The sequence below is a fragment of the Leptonychotes weddellii genome, chromosome 1, assembly GCF_054177405.1.
Source record: "Leptonychotes weddellii isolate Sample4059 chromosome 1, ASM5417740v2, whole genome shotgun sequence".
In the NCBI taxonomy this organism is placed as follows: domain Eukaryota; kingdom Metazoa; phylum Chordata; class Mammalia; order Carnivora; family Phocidae; genus Leptonychotes; species Leptonychotes weddellii.
The window spans coordinates 10,734,339-10,750,265 of record NC_138369.1 but is presented as its reverse complement, the minus strand read 5'-3'; the positions used below and the strand labels follow the sequence as shown (position 1 = coordinate 10,750,265).

The window sequence follows — 15,927 nt, the reverse complement described above, 5'->3', positions numbered from 1 at the left end:
AGATCGAGTGGGACACTTAACTGATTGAGCCACCCAGGCGCTCCTCAAATAATTATTTCTGATAGGGGGTGTGTCAGGAAGGAGAAATATGGTGATGCAATAGGGAGGTGACATGAAATTGGAACCTCTGAAAGGAGGTGGGTGTCCATCAGAGATCTGAAGGGGATGAGTGAGCCAGGTTTAGAAGGAGGTTGGGGAACAGTGCTCCAAGCAGAGGGAAGAGCAGGTGCAAAGTCCCTGAGGGAGGATTGCACCTGAACCAAAGGGAGCATCTAATTGGAGGAGAAAGATGAGATGGGGAGGTAGCTGGTGGGAAGTGAGTGGCTAGGGGGCCTGGGGCTGTGAGGTGGAGTCTGGACTTTACTCTGAGTGGGGTGGGACTTGGAAGGGTTTAAGGCTTTTCCCTCATCAGCTCTGGTGTTCCGCGCTGCGCAGCAGTTCCTCATCCAACCATCCCTAATTCTGGAGTGGAATGCTGATTCTGAACAATAAAGGCCTTGCATTATTTTTACTTTAAAATACAAATCCCTCTGTGCAGCAGCTGATGCGCATTGTTGTAGGCCTTTTCCCCTTGGTGGTGGGGGAGAACAAAACAGGTATTTCTTTCTTTCTTTTTTTTTAAGATTTTATTTATTTATTTGACAGAGAGAGACACAGCGAGAGAGAGAACACAAGCAGGGGGAGTGGCAGAGGGAGAAGCAGGCTTCCCGCTGAGCAGGGAGCCTGATGCGGGGCTCAATCCCAGGATCCTGGGATCATGTCCCGAGCCCAAGGCAGTCGCTTAACCAACTGAGCCACCCAGGTGCCCCCAAAACAGGTTATTTTTTTTTAATATTTTATTTATTTATTTGACAGAGAGAGACACAGCAAGAGAGGGAACACAAGCAGGGGGAGTGGGAGAGGGAGAAGCAGGGTTCCTGCCGAGCAGGGAGCCTGATGCGGGGCTCGATCCCGGGACCCTGGGACCATGACCCAAGCTGAAAGCAGGCGCTTAACTGACTGAGCCACCCAGGTGCCCCCAAAACAGGTATTTCTGAGTGCTACCCACGTACAAAGCGCGAAGCATGCGTTTGGGAAGTGAGGAAGCTGAGGAGCCTTACACGTCCTCACCTCCACCGGGGTGCGCGGGCCGGGTCCTGGGCCAGCCGTGTTTGGGGCACCACCGACTGCCGGTCTCCCCGTAGGGGGAGATTGGGGGTGAATTTATTTTTATTTATTTTTTATGTTTTTCTCAATTTTCCAATTCTCCGCAGTAGGTTCGTAATACTTTTATAGTCCTGAGTGGAGGAGAGGGACAAAAATGTCACCCTTAATCAAAATAGATTTCCCAAACGCTTGCGGAAAGCGAGGGACGTCCGCACTTCCAGGGGGCGGCGAGGTGGGCGGCGGAGGGCGGGCTCGAGACGCTAAGTTATTCTGGTCTCTAGGCGCCTCCGCAGCTGGCGAGCTTTTTATAAACAGGACGAACACCACCCCCCACACACACCCCCGCCCCGCGCCTGGGGAGGAAGCAAGGAGATCAGGATTCTCTGGGGACCGGAGTTGAGGGGCAGGGATCCAAAGATAGGGTCTCATTCTCCAACCCCCTTCCGCCATTCTGATATTTTCCCCTCAAGATTTGGGGAAGTAAACGACTGAGCATCTCCGCCCCCAAAGTCTCCACCGAGTCTTGTTTCCCCAGGATGGAGGGAATGGGTCGCCTGTCATTTAAGTCAGGAATCAGGGTCGGATTAAGCATCTCCCAGCCCCATCTTTACTGTTTGGGGCGCCACCGACTGCCGGTCTCCCAAGCCCCAAGCGAGGTCTTTGAACCTCGCTAAGACTCTCCCTGCTTCGCATTGTTGTTGTTTCCTGCAGGTTTGGGGGGATTTAGGAGGTAAGCCATTTCTCTGCCCCACTTCAGCATTATCTTCGAATTTTCCTCCGGAAGGTGGGACTTAGGGAGAGGAGGGGTTCTTGTGTCGATTAGCCCCTTCTTTCTTTTCGAGAAATTAGTTCTCTTGATCCCTATTTTTCTTCTTTTTCATCTCAGAAACAGGATCGGGCATCTACCAACCCGGTCCTCTTTGGAGATCTTACACCTCAGAAATTGGAAGGGGTCTCTCGACCCCTATTTTCGCTTTTTTCCCCATTTGTACTTATTTTGGGTTTTTTTGGTTGTTTTTTTTTTAAGATTTTTTATTTATTTATTTGACAGAGAGAGCACAAGCAGGGGGAGCTGGAGAGGGAGAAGCAGGTTCCCCGCTGAGCCCGATGCGGGGCTGAATCCCAGGACCCCGGGATCATGACCTGAGCCGAAGGCAGACGCTTAACGACTGAGCCACCCAGGCGCCCCCATTTGTACTTATTTTGAACTCATAATTAGGGGGCATGGAGCGTTTCTCAGATGTTTGTTCCTCTTTTCTGAGATTGGGAATTGGGAGTGTTTTTAACAAGAAGTGGCGGCACCCAAGACAGGGCGGGGAGCGCGGAAGTCTCAGACCAAAGGTGGGAGGGGGCGGGGAAAGAGAACGCCCCCTAAAGACCCAGGCTCAGCGAAGGCCTCAACCTCTCAGCCCGGCAACCACTTGGGAGCCACCATTGGACAAGAGCAGAAAGGTGATGATCTCTGACTGGCTACTCAGTCCGTCGGCTCGGGCGCTTAAGCCAGTGAGAGGGTACCACTCAGTCTCGCCTCCCTGACACAGCCAGGAGGCGGAGCAGGTAGGCACCGCCCCCGCGCTCTACTGGATGAGCACATTGATTCCGCCCCATTCGTGCGTCAATCCGCGCGGGAGCCCCGCCCCTCCAGGCTCTGCGTGCGTCAGTGGGCTGCTTCTCCAGGCGCCGCTCCGCCCCAGGATGGCGTCACGACTGTATCTGCATGTGAGGCCCCGCCTCACTCTTTGCAGGACGTCACCGCGGACTGCAGGGGCCTGAGCCGCTGCTGCCGCCGCCTCTGCCCCTGTCGCGCAGCCCCACATCAACGCAGGGGGCCCCGTCACCACCGCCGCCAAAAAGTCGCTGCCACTAGGGTCGCCACCGCATCGGTGCAGGGCAAGGTGAGTTCCGGGGCGGCCTGATTCCCCGCCTCTCCGAACACCTACATAACCTTCATTTGACTGATGGGCTTGCCAGAGTAGGGGACGAGGTTGGCTCGGGTTAAATGGGAAGGATGCGGCGGTCACAGCCCTTGTAGGGGTAGGGCCCTGGCTTCCCCTACCTGCCCGCTGCTCACCCCCACCCCCCACCCCTGGCCTCTGCGGCGGAGGGGGAAGGGAGGCGAGTGCCTTGCGGGAAGCTGTGCGCACGGGAGGCTGTGTGCGTGCGCGTGCGTGTGGTGTGAACACGCGTGTGCGCGCCCGCCTGTGCCAGCGGGTCTGTGTGCATACCCTTTTGCTTATGTACCGGGCTATGCTCGTGTGACCCGGTGGGTGTCCCGACCCCGGTGAGTGCGTGCCGCACGCGGGTGGAAGGAGACGCATGGACTGTGCGTGTGCGTGCACGCCGTGTGCATACGTGCACGGGAATGCGTGTCCGCGTGGGTGACGGGTACACGCCTGCATGGGTGGAGGGCGCTTCGCGCACGGGTGGGTTTGCACATTTGTATATGCGTGTTGGTGTGCGGACAAGTGTCTGTGTCTCTTTCCTGTGCACCGAATGTATTTGACTCTCATGTGCACACGCGTGTACGGGTGTGTTCCCTACTGCGTGCACGTGAGCGTGTGCACGCCCCGCCCCTATCACATGACCAGCTGTCTCAGCCCGATCTCTCCCAGCTTCGGAGTCTGGGGGAAGGGGGTGCTGCGACGCACATCCTCGCGGGAGCGTACACGCGTGTGCACTTGCGCCCGCGCGCCTCCGATCTGAGGAACATGAATGATTGATGGGGGGCGGGGCCGGCCGCAGTCACCCCTACCCGCTCAGCCTTAGGGGTTAGGATTACAGCTCGATCTGGGGTGAAGGCATGCTGGAGGGGGCTACAGGGGTGTCCCCATCCCCATCTCTCTGAGCTCCTCCCTTGACACTTCCAGCCTTTCAAGGTCACGGCCCGCCCTTTGCCATGGGCCCCACCGTTAGTACTGGGGCTCCTGACGAGTTAAGGGTCATCTCTAAACACTAGACCCTCTCAGGGGCTCCGGAGTTCTCTGCACCCTGTTCTTGGGGCTTGGGCAGTTGGGGGCGGAAGGGGACTCCTCAGGCTCATCTACACCCTGCACACCCAGATGGCATCCGCCACAGACTCGCGCTATGGGCAGAAGGAGTCCTCGGACCAGAACTTCGACTACATGTTCAAGATCCTCATCATTGGCAACAGCAGTGTGGGCAAGACGTCTTTCCTGTTCCGCTATGCAGACGATTCCTTCACGCCTGCTTTCGTCAGCACTGTGGGCATTGACTTCAAGGTCAAGACCATCTACCGCAACGACAAGAGGATCAAGCTGCAGATCTGGGTGGGTCCAGCTGCGGAGCTCCTGTCTCTATCAGTTTACCTTCCCAGAAAAGCAGCCCCAGCTTTGCCACTTTCCTGTCTGGATTCGTTCATTCACACCCTGGGCATTTATCAGGTGCCTTCAGTGTATCAGGGGCTGGAGGCCCAGAAGAGAGTGCCCTGTTCTCCCGTGGGTGCCTCATCATTGCTCCCCAGGAGTGGGGAAGGAGCAAATACTGGGTCCTCTCTGCCTGCTGTTATCAAGAGCATCACTTGGCTTGGTACCTCAGTTTTCCCCCCTTTAAGTGCTTTCATGAGTCTGTATGAGGTTTCAGCTGGATCTTGGCCCCCAACCGCATTCTCTGGGACAGGAGCAGACACCTTCCCCAGGGTCTACTGGCCACCTCCCTTAACCCCATGGAGGCCCGAAGGAACCTGTTAAATCCCAAGCCACAGCTGTCCCTCCTCTGCTCGTGGCGTTCCCATGGCTCCTACCTGACCTGTCCCCTGGCCTGAGAGACCTTGCCTGGTCTGTCTCCTTCCACCCCCGCCTCCTTACTGTTCCTCAGATGATTCAGGCACAGACCCACTTCAGGGCCTTTGCCTTTTGTCTTTCCCCCAATCCCCACATGGTTCCGTCCTTACTTCCTTCAGCTTCTAAAACCATACCCTCGCCCACACTGCCCAGCCTTCTTTGTCCAACTTTATTTTTCCCTTCAGTCTTTTTCACCCTCCAACATAGGATGCATTTTCTTCCTTTTTTGCGTGTTTATTGTCTGTTTCCTGTACTGCGTAGTTGGTTCCACGAGGCAGCGATTCTTGTCCATTTTGTTAACAGCTGTGTCCCCAGGGTGGCACACACAGGTCAGTGCCCAGGTATGTTGAATGAATGATGGAATGATTCTGTAGGTACCTGCCTCCGGAGGATGGTTGAGCACCATGTTCTCCATGTAGGTGGCCAGCCCGCTTTCCCTGACCCACTGTGCCAGCTCCCTGCTTCTCTCCGGTCCTCAGGGGGGCTGGACTGGACAATCCCGGAGTTGGTTTCCACTCTGAGGAGCTCACAAGTGGGGCCTCTCTGACCCGTCTTTTCTTCCCCCCAGGACACAGCAGGGCAAGAGCGGTACCGGACCATCACCACAGCCTACTACCGGGGTGCCATGGGCTTTATCCTCATGTATGACATTACCAACGAAGAGTCCTTCAACGCTGTGCAGGACTGGTGAGCACACCCTACCCCCTCCCAGACGGTCTTTGGTGCTGGATTCTCAGACCTGCTCTCAGTCTGTAATAACTAAAACGTGGTGACACTGGCTCAAACTAAGGGGAAAAAAGGGTTTCGTTTCAGGTAGAAAAATGAAATTGTAAATGTATAGGTTAAAAAAAAAAAGGAGGGGGCAGAAAATATAAGGATAGTTTGCATAGGATGAAAGGATAGAAACATTTACATTTCTGCCCAAAATAACGGTACATTTTAGGGAAATTTCTGAATTGGCAGAGGAGGGAGAAGTTCTTGTGTCTGGGGGACAGGGATCTGGGAAGGGTGGGCAAGACTGCATGAAAGGGATTTCGAAGGTCAGGGAGCCGTGGGACCGTGTTCATGGCAGGACAGAGGCCGGGAGGAAGGCCCAAGCCTGCCAAGTTCAAGCAATACTGGGGAGGTGGGGTGCTAGAGGGTGCTGAGGGATGGGGAGACGAGAGGTCAGCGGAGCTAGGATCCTCCCAGGCCTAACCCACCCGTCACTGTCTCCCCCAGGTCGACCCAGATCAAGACGTACTCATGGGACAATGCCCAGGTGCTGCTGGTGGGGAACAAGTGTGACATGGAGGATGAACGGGTGGTGTCGTCGGAGCGTGGCCGGCAGTTGGCTGACCACCTTGGTGAGTGCCTAGCGGGGCTGCCCACCTACAGGCTACGAAAGGGACGCTGAGGCCCTGAAAAGGGAGGGGACACACCCAAGACCTCCCAGCAAAGCCAGGACCGGGCCTGGATTTGAATCCAGACAATTCACACTTTCTCCAAATGGCCTGGAGCCAAGAGCTGGGTCTTGACGGATGCATAGGAGTTCATTGTGCAGTAAGTTACTGATTCACTCTGACACCCTCACTGCTAGCCTTGTGTTGGGTTGCTGGGCCCAAGAGGCCTCATTTTGTGGGGTAGAGGGAGAGACCCGGGCTGGGGGAATGCATGGCGGAGGGGGGTCTGCCTGGTGTAGGTAAGACCTGGAGGAAGGTGCTGGATCTGGTGCTCGAGCAAAGGGTGGTCTCTCAGGCAGAGGAAACAACTTTAGACAAAGGCCAGAGGCGGGGAAGATCCTGGGAGTTCTGGCAAATCATGTGGTATGGCTGGAACTTGAGGGTCATTTGGGGGAAACGTGGCTGATCACGCAGGGCCTGAGTCATATGCCGAGGATCTGGGACTCCTGCAAGGGCGACTGGGAGCCAGAGGGTGTGTAAGCAAGGGAGGGCACAGGTGGACGGAGTGTCAGATGCTGCCAGGGGCCAGTGCACAGGTTAGGGTGGATGGCGGGAGCAGGGAAATAGGTCTTGCCAGGGGCCTGGAGACGAGAAGGGGACAGTTTTAGGGCGAAGGAAGGAGTACAGGAAACAGGGCTGACCTGCTTCCTTGCAGGACTTGGCACCTCTCACAAGTGGTTGGCAGCGGGAATCTCCAGATGTTCCCTGCCCTCAGAGAAGCATCTCTGGGGGGTGCGGGGGGACCAGGGCCCTCACCCCTCCCTTCCCCACTCACAGGCTTTGAGTTCTTTGAGGCAAGCGCCAAGGACAACATCAATGTCAAGCAAACCTTTGAGCGCCTGGTAGACGTCATCTGCGAGAAGATGTCTGAGTCCCTGGACACGGCTGACCCTGCGGTCACGGGCGCCAAGCAGGGCCCGCAGCTCACGGACCAGCAGGCGCCTCCACATCAGGACTGCGCCTGCTGAGAGCTGCTCCCGGCCCCATCCTGGCCCCACCCCTGCCCACCCCCTGGGCCCAATCCAGCCCCCACTGGCCCAGGGCGTGAGACCCCCCCCTGCCCCCAACTTAGCCCCTCACCCTTATTTATTATCGTAGTTATTTATTTATTTATTGGAGATGTCCCCCAGGGGCTCAGGCTCCCCACCCACCCCGTGTCCCGCCCTGTACATACAGCCCTGTCCCCACTCTGCCGTGGCGTGTCGTGGCCCTGTGAACTCACTGCTCACCCTCCTCTCAAGACCCCACCTTTTTTAAAATTCACCCCCAACAACAGTTACCGGTTTTGCAGAGGGGGCCCGATGACCCCCCCCCAGGGCAGGCTGATTGGGTGATGGGAGGTAGTCGGGTCTGCCAGCCTCTCGGCTGTGACACGGTGGGCCAAGGCCACTGTGGGGGTCTCAGCATGGACCATGGGGTGGATCAGAGCTAGGTAATGGCCCGCCTGGCTCCTCACCCTAAAAGTTTTACCCTTATTTGGAGGTGAGGGCTGCTGTGGTACTCGCCACCCTGGGACCCCCCCCCCCCCAACACCAGACCTGTTCTGAAGTCATGAGTGTCAAATGTTCCCCCCAGATCCCCAGGAGATGTCATGACAACACTACACACACCCAATAAAGTGAATGGATGACACCGTGTCCCCATGAGTGCCAGCCTGCCAGGGTGGCCTTGGTCATCCACAGGATTTTCAATGACCAGAGAATTTAATAGAATTTCCACAGTCTGTGACCTGAGTGTGAGACTGGAAGCCACCTGGCCCTGCCCAAGGCTCCAGATTCTGGGGGCTAACTCCAGGCTGGGCCCTGCTCCAAGGGGATGGGCTGTGTCCCCACCTTGGGCCCAGGGCCCAGCCCATAATAGTGTTGAGGGGTTGGGGCTTGGGACGGGCTGGCCGGGGCCCAGTGCTGTGGATAGGAACATCTGTCACTGGTTCACGGAGAGCCTGCAGTGAGAAGGGCTCCTGGGTGACCATCTTCATGGTTGTGTTGCAGATGGGGAAACTGAGGTCTTACCCTAGGCTTGGAGGGGGCAGCCCAGCCAGATGCCTAGGGGTAGGGGAGGGGCCAGGACCAGGCCTGGCCTGCTCAGAGTCAGTCCTGCTCTGTCTGGCATCCAGTGAGGAGGGCTGGGCAGCTCAGTCTGCACAGTGCCCAGGGCCACGCAGCCTAGCGGTGGACGGGCCCAGGATCTGTCCGTGCAAGAGGAGTCTGGTCACACACCCCGTTCACCCCTCTGGATTCCTCTTCACCAAGCGAGAGTCCTCACCCACATGTCTTCTGGCTGGACTCAGTCCTGCGGGGCAGACGCAGCAGGTCCTGGCCGAGGTCACATCAAACAGCAGATAGGGGGCTGGGTCTTCACCCTGCTGGGGATCAGCTCCCCACCCACCTGCTATGGTTTGCAGATTATCACAGGCCCAGGAGGACCTCACCCTAGAACGCAGCCGCACCGCCATTTGGGGTTCACACGTGTGGCCCCTGAGGAGCCCCCTGGGTGTCTGGTCCGCCCACCGAGCTCACCCGGTACTTCAGGTAGGAGAGGTACGTGTCCCAGCCCAGCGTCAGGCCATTGATGTAGGTGACTCGGAACTGGGGGGGCACGAAGAGGAAGTTCACCAGCTGGGCAGCTGGCCAAACGCACCAGTCGGCCTGCGGGGAGGGACGGAGTGTGGTGAGGGGCGGGGCCTTGCAGGGAGGAGGCTGCGAAGGGCGGGGCAGGGAGCGAAGGGGTGGGCGTGGCCCACCTTGTAGAATTCCCAGAACTTGTCCCGCAGCTCCTGGCAGCTCTCATCCAGGGATTGGCCCTCCAGGCAGCCAAGGCCTGGGAAGGAGACCAACAAATTAGAGTGTCAGAGGCTGGGGAGTCCTGGTGATGGAGGAGATGGGGCAGGAACCCTGAGGAACAGTGGTGTCCCTGGCAGACAGACCAAGAAGTTTAAAAGTTCCTTGTGGTGGGAAGGGCCACACACAGCAGAGTGGCTGGTGTAGAGAAAGAAAGCAGAACAAATTGGTTCCAGTGAGGGAGAGGTCATAAATAAACACGTACCCCCTTAGAGGCACCTGGGTGGTTTAGTAGGTTAAGTGACCAACCCCTGGTTTCGGTTCAGGTCATGATTTCAGGCTCCTGGGATTGCGCCCGAGTTCGGCTCCGAACTGGGCGTGGAGCCTGCTTAGGATTCTCTCTCTCCCTCTCCCTCTGCCCTTCCCACCTCCCTCTCTAAAAACAGACAGACACACAGGCACCGCAAATGATGAAGATGCACCCTTCCTGAGGCTGAGGCTGTTTTATTTCCTTTCTTTCAAAAAGGAGGAAACTGAGGCTGGGGGGGCCGGAGTGACACTCTTCCCAGAGCCAAGGGCTGGATGATTGTACCCCATCAACCCCAGCCTCAGCAACTCTTCCTTCAGCCTCAGGGCCTTTGCATGGGCAGTTCTTCATGCCTGCTGGCTCCTTCTTCAAGTCTCAGCTGAGTGTCCTCTCCTCTGGATGGCCCTCCCAACCACTGCCTAGGGCAGCCCCACCTGAGACTGCTTCATCCCTCCTACACTAAGCACCACTGTCTGATTCTGCCATTCATACCTGCCCCCAGTGGGTCTGTCCTGGCAACAATGTGACCCAGCACCCAGTCCAGAGCCACACACAGAAGAGGCCCATCAGAAATGCACGTCAGCATCCCTCTTAACACAAAACGGGCTCTGCCCCTCCTAACACAGGGAAGGACAAAGCCCGAGCTCACAAGGCTCCTTACCCAAGAAGTACCAGACGCCTAGCATGGGAGAGGCCACCAGCTGGTCTACGAGGACCTTCCTGAGGACGTTTGGGAGGCCAGGGAGGCCAGACGCTGGGAGCAGGTGGTCCAGCCAGAGGTACCAGTAGTGCAGGAAGGGACCCATACTGCAGCCCACTGCAAACATGCTCGCTGAGAGCAGTTCAAGAGTCAGGGGGGACCAGCAAGCCCCCCAATCCATTCTGTCCCTGGTTACCCTCCCTCCCTGGTAAACCTGAAGCCCTCCCAGAGCCCACCTGTATGTTCTCCCATTACAAGCCCCACTGCCAGGCACCGTTCCAGTGGCTCCTCTCCCGTATTCTCTCCTCATCCCCTTCACCACCCCGTGAGCGGGTTCTACCATTGCTCAGCTTTCCGGAGGAGGAAACGGGCACAACAGGCTGGAAAGTGCAGGGCCAGGGCACAATCCCAGGCTGGCTGGGTCCAGACGCTGAGCCCTTGACTATCCTTGGTGCAGTTTCCAGTGCTCAGCGCTTGGTCTCAGGGACGGAATAAGGGAAGCGGACGAGGGGGTGGGCGGGAGTGGACGGAAACTGGGCCCGGGAGGAGACAGGGACCAGGAAGTAGGAGGAGATGGAGACCTGGGTTGGGGAGAGGCCTGAGACCCCGGCGCGGGGAGAGGGGACGGAGACCCAAGCGTGGGCTATGAGGGTCCTGGATGCACGCCAACGTCAAGGGTCCCGCCGGGAATTGAGGCCACAGGTCTCCGATTCTGAGGTTGGGGTCAAAAGTCTCCCGGGGTCAAGGGCCAGCAGCGCCGGCCCCCTCACCTGAGCGCCGGGGATCGAACTTCTGGCCAGGCCGGGTGCGGACCTCCCAGGATTGGCGCACGCCGTCCCCGACCGCCATGAGAACACCACAGCCCAGCGTGTTGGTGACGAGCAGCGCACGGCCTTGGAACAGGGGCTGCCTCAGGGCCCGCAGGCCGCGCAGCCAGCGCCAGCCGCCAGGAGCCATAGCCCACCGCAACTCAGGACCCGGCGCCGGGGGATGCCGTCCCGGTGCTGGCCAATCGCACGCGGTCTTCGCGGTCTGCGCGCCCGCCCCAGTCCCGGGCTCCGGACGTAGTAACCAATAAAAGGCCGGCATCCCATCCCCGGGCCAATCGCTGAGCGAAGCCAAACGCTGCCCTCCGCACTTTACGGACCAATCGCAAATAAGCGTCTCTTCGCATCGCGCAGCGGCACTGCCACCCTCGTTTCCCCGCCCCTTTCTGCGCCGGCCTATGGACAAGCGTCGCCGCACTCTAACAACCCGCCCAATACTGCACTGACCAATCGCAGACTAGCCTTAGGCGGGCGACTCGCGCCGGTTGTCCCGCCTCCCGTGCCGAGGTGGCCAATCTTGCTCCGTCGCCTAGTTGCTTTGCAGATTCTCCGATTCTCCCGGAATTCCTGAGAAGGGATCCGAGCCCCGACCTCGGCGGCTGTTGCGGCGGAAGTCTCGTCCCGCAAACACTCACGGAAGTCGGGGCAGGGTGCAGTTCGGCTGCGCCCGCGGCCCGGTAGAACCCTGGCCCAGCCATTGACCTTGACTGGAGCTGGGTATCTGACCTCAGTTCCAGAATAGTAATAGTTAAAACGTTAGGCACTGTTCTGGGCACGTTACGTGCATTAATTTATTTCACAGGCAGCTCTGCAAACAACTATATCCCTATACTTTACTTCCTGTGTTCCTGTAGGGGAAAAATAGGAGTTTCCATGGAAACGTATGCGTTACTTACAAGGAACCAGGGTGTCGCAAACTGCGGCCTGTGGTCCAAATCCCGTTGCTGTTCTTGTGAGGCTCAAGAAGTAAAAATGTTTCTTACATTTTTTTAAATGTGTGAAATAGTATAAAATTTCTGGACGTGAAAGAATCCGTTTTGAAGCCCTATTTTCCTTTCCAACGGATGAACTCTTGAACTGGGCCAGAAGCAGCAATAGTTTTACAAGCAGTAGCTCATAAAATTTCAACAGAGCAATTGGCATTCAGATCATATGGAGAAAGTAAAGTTAATAAATACCCGGGACAGTTTCATTTGATAGCACCAGTAAAATTACAATAATCAGAAGTGACTCAGCTGGTCAGTGATGTGGGAAACAAAGGCAAAAGAAAAATTTAATTTCCTTACTACCTACAGCCCACAGACAAGTCCTTGAAACAGGCAGAGTGACATTCCTCTAGGGACTCAGCTGCTGCCTTGATGGTATTATCATTGCTAAGGGCAAAAGGCAATCTTAGCCCGACCCCCAGGATCCTGTAAGTCTACTTTAACATAAAAATTACTTCGGAAACTTCCTTTATCTCTATCCCCTACGAGACATGTTGGCAATCATCCCCCAAGCATATGGCCCACCGACATACATCAGAAGGGTCTCATGTCTAAAGTTTTACTAGACGGTAATAAATGGCCTTTTCCCAACAACAGCTAGCCCCCTCAAGGTCCTGGAAACCTTGCTTCCAAAATTCCTTAAAGATTTACACTCTCCCTAACCCCCTCCCAACTTCAAAGTATATAATCAGCCACTCCTCATGACCCCAGTGCAACTCTTTCTGCCCACGGGGTCCTGTCCCTGTGCTTTAATAAAACCACCTTTTTTTTTTTTTTTAAAGATTTTATTCATTCATTTGACAGAGAGAGACACAGCGAGAGAGGGAACACAAGCAGGGGGAGTGGGAGAGGGAGAAGCAGGCTTCCCGCCGAGCAGGGAGCCCGATGCGGGGCTCGATCCCAGGACCCTGGAATCATGACCTGAGCTGAAGGCAGTCGCTTAACCAACTGAGCCACCCAGGCGCCCCTAAAACCACCTTTTTACACCAAAGATGTCTCAAGAATTCTTTCTTGGCCATCGGCTTCGAACCCTAATGTCTTTCTTACCTCAGTCAGCACCAAATTAGTAGGGTTTCTTTCTTCTTTATCTAAAGCAGGTAATTACCCCTTCCTTCTTTCTCATAAAAACCCTTTCCCTCCATGAAGGAGACACTTTTCTGGTTACTCTGGAATCTGTGCTCCCAAATTGTAATTCTGAGACCCCGAATGAAACATGTGTTCCTTTTCAGTTTTGCCTCCTTTTCTCAGTTGACAAAAGGTTGGGGGAAAAAATCAATAATATCCTATGACATGAAAATTATTCAAAAATCAAATTTCTGAATCCATAAATAAAGCTATATTGGAACAGAGCCATGCCCATTTGTTTCTGTATTGTTTCCTCTCACTACAATGAGTAGTTGCAACAAAGACAGTATGGTCTGCAACAATGAAACTATTTAACGATGCTCCTTTACAACGAAAGAGTTATTGGGACACTGCCCGGCTCAGTCCGTGGAGCTGGTGACTCTTGATCTTGGGGTTTTGAGTTCGAGCCCCACATTGGGTGTGGAGATTACTTAAAAATAAAATCCTAAAGGTGTCTGGGTGGCTCAGTCAGCTAAGTGTCTACCTCTGCTCGGGTCATGATCCCAGGATCCTGGGATCGAGTCCCGCATGAGCCTGCTTCTCCCTTTGCCTGCCGCTCCCCCTGCTTGTGCGCGCTCATTCCCTCTCTCTCTCACAAATGGATAAATAAAATCTTAAAAAAAAAAAAAAAAGGTGTCCATCAGGAAGAAGAACCTTTGCTGTCTGGACCTGTGATATTTAGTGTTTCTGTTGAAAGAGGTCAGGAAATGCCACCCCAAAATATGCCGCTCTGGCAGATTGATTTTTTTTTTTTAAGATTTTATTTATTTATTTGAGAGAGAGAGAATGAGAGACAGAGAGCACGAGAGGGAAGAGGGTCAGAAGGAGAAGCAGACCCCCCGCCGAGCAGGGAGCCTGATGTGGGACTCGATGTGGGACTCGATCCCGGGACTCCAGGATCATGACCTGAGCCGAAGGCAGTCGCTTAACCAACTGAGCCACCCAGGCACCCCCGGCAGATTGATTCTTTTAAAAGATAGCAAGATGCATAAAGGACATACTGAGCTGCTTTTCTCTTCCTAAGAGCAGGAGAGAAAATTCCCAAGTGGAAGGTGCCCTCCCTGTACGAGGAGGAAGAAACACCATTATCACCAGAGAGGGGGAGTTGAGGCTGAGGGGATCCGGACAAACAGACCTTGTTAAAATAATTTATCTTCTTATAGTCTCTGCATATCCTTTAGTTGCTTTTCCATCATTGTCTCCCTCTGTTGAACCTAGTAAGTAAACACTGAGGCCTAATTACTTCTTGGGTCTCCCTTTTTCTTATAAGGGCCCCTATGGTTTGGTAATGAGGATGGGATCACATTGGCTGGGGTTCTGTTGGCTCTGGGATCTGCCACTGAGAGGTCCTGGGGCCGACGAAGCCAGCAGGTAAGGTAAGAATTTTTACCTCGTTTGCTTTCTGGATCTCTGTCCTTTGGGAGAGGATGGTAAAAATTTCTTTGTCCGTTCCCTCTGGGTTCTGATTGGCAAGAGAAAAGCATTTGTAAGGATTAGTTCTTTGGATCCTTTGTGACTCTTGTAAATTTGGTTTTGGGTACCCACTTGTTGATCCCTCCCTCCAGGGACAGCTGTTGCTTTCTGTCTGTCTCCTTTTGTGTGCTGAAAGCTTGGCTTGGCTTTCTGCATGCTGCAAGAGACCAGACATCAGGTTAGGAGCCCTGAGAATATGTCGATGACCAGACAGAAATGGGAGTTGTACTCCTATTTGTGGCTAGGGTCATTGCCAGCTCTCCAGAGAGAGCTGTCTGTCTGTCTTTTGTCTGTCTTTGGGAGTGGCTCTGGATCTTGGGAAGAGTGCATCTTTTGTACCCTCGTGGGGGCATCTCTTGTGTCCCTGGTTAGATCATAAAAAGCTTTGGTTTGGGTTTGGGTTTGGAATAGGTATACTTTTGGTTTAAAAAAAAAAAAAGAATTCAGTAGTGCCAGAAAATTTTAGTTTGTCTGAGCTGAAACCTGATAAGATATTTGAAAGGACTTTTTAAAAAATTTTTTTTTTTTTAAGATTTTATTTATTTTTTTGAGAGAAAGACTGAGAGGGAGAGAGCATGAACAGGGGGGAGGGGCAGAGGGAGAAGCAGATTCCCAGATGAGCAGGGAGCCAGATGTGGGGCTCGATCCCAGGACTCTGGGATCATGATCTAAGCTGAAGGCAGATGCTTAACCAACTGAGCACCCAGGTGCCCCAGGACTTTTTTTTTTATTATTATTCTTAAAGGAACTCTATGGACAGAAATTGGCCTAATTGAAGGCTAATATTCCCAGGCTGACAGGAATTATTTCCGAAGCTAAAATGGAACTACCTACTCAGAGGGCTATTTGGGAACAAATTAGCATGTGAAATCTCTTAAAAGTTTTCTTTGCAAATATTAGTAACTTTTTCCATCTGCCAGAAATACAGTTTGGATTAAACTATTTTTTTTAATTTTTAAAATTTGGGGCGCCTGGGCACCTGAGTGGCTCAGTTGGTTAAGCGACTGCCTTCGGCTCAGGTCATGATCCTGGAGTCCCGGAATCGAGTCCCGCATCGGGCTCCCTGCTCAGCGGGGAGTCTGCTTCTCCCTCTGACCCTCCGCCCTCTCATGCTCTCTCGCTCTCATTCTCTCTCTCAAATAAATAAATAAAATCTTTAAAAAAAAAAATTGGGGGCGCCTGGGTGGCTTATTCGTTAAGCGTCTGCCTTCCGCTCAGGTCATGGTCCCAGGGTCCTGGGATCAAGCCCCACATCAGGCTCCCTGCTCAGTGGGGAGCCTGCTTCTCCCACTCCCACTCCCCCTGCTTGTGTTCCCTCTCTGGCTGTGTCTCTGTCAAATA

General features: G+C 54.6%; 2 protein-coding genes across 3 annotated transcripts; one reads left to right on the top strand and one right to left on the bottom strand.

Annotated features, from left to right (window-relative positions):
- The first annotated feature begins 2,860 nt into the window (after positions 1 to 2,860).
- RAB3A (RAB3A, member RAS oncogene family) lies at positions 2,861 to 8,025 on the top strand. The gene is made up of 5 exons (XM_006746403.3): positions 2,861 to 3,041; positions 4,206 to 4,433; positions 5,515 to 5,633; positions 6,168 to 6,292; positions 7,166 to 8,025. Exons 2-5 carry the CDS (start codon positions 4,206 to 4,208, stop codon positions 7,354 to 7,356), a joined length of 663 nt encoding a protein of 220 aa, XP_006746466.1. The 5' UTR covers positions 2,861 to 3,041; the 3' UTR covers positions 7,357 to 8,025.
- A 47-nt stretch (positions 8,026 to 8,072) lies between these two features.
- On the bottom strand, positions 8,073 to 11,196 carry MPV17L2 (MPV17 mitochondrial inner membrane protein like 2). 2 transcript variants are annotated; one of them, XM_081815510.1, is made up of 4 exons: positions 10,946 to 11,196; positions 10,137 to 10,292; positions 9,132 to 9,208; positions 8,073 to 9,036 (listed from the first exon to the last, which is right to left on the bottom strand). In XM_081815510.1, the coding sequence occupies exons 1-4, from the start codon at positions 11,130 to 11,132 to the stop codon at positions 8,851 to 8,853; spliced, it is 606 nt and encodes a 201-aa protein (XP_081671636.1). In that variant the 5' UTR covers positions 11,133 to 11,196; the 3' UTR covers positions 8,073 to 8,850. The 2 variants fall into 2 exon arrangements, with proteins under 2 accessions (XP_081671636.1, XP_006746464.1); XM_006746401.3 differs by having other exon boundaries at positions 10,137 to 10,307; positions 10,946 to 11,189.
- Positions 11,197 to 15,927: the final 4,731 nt, after the last annotated feature.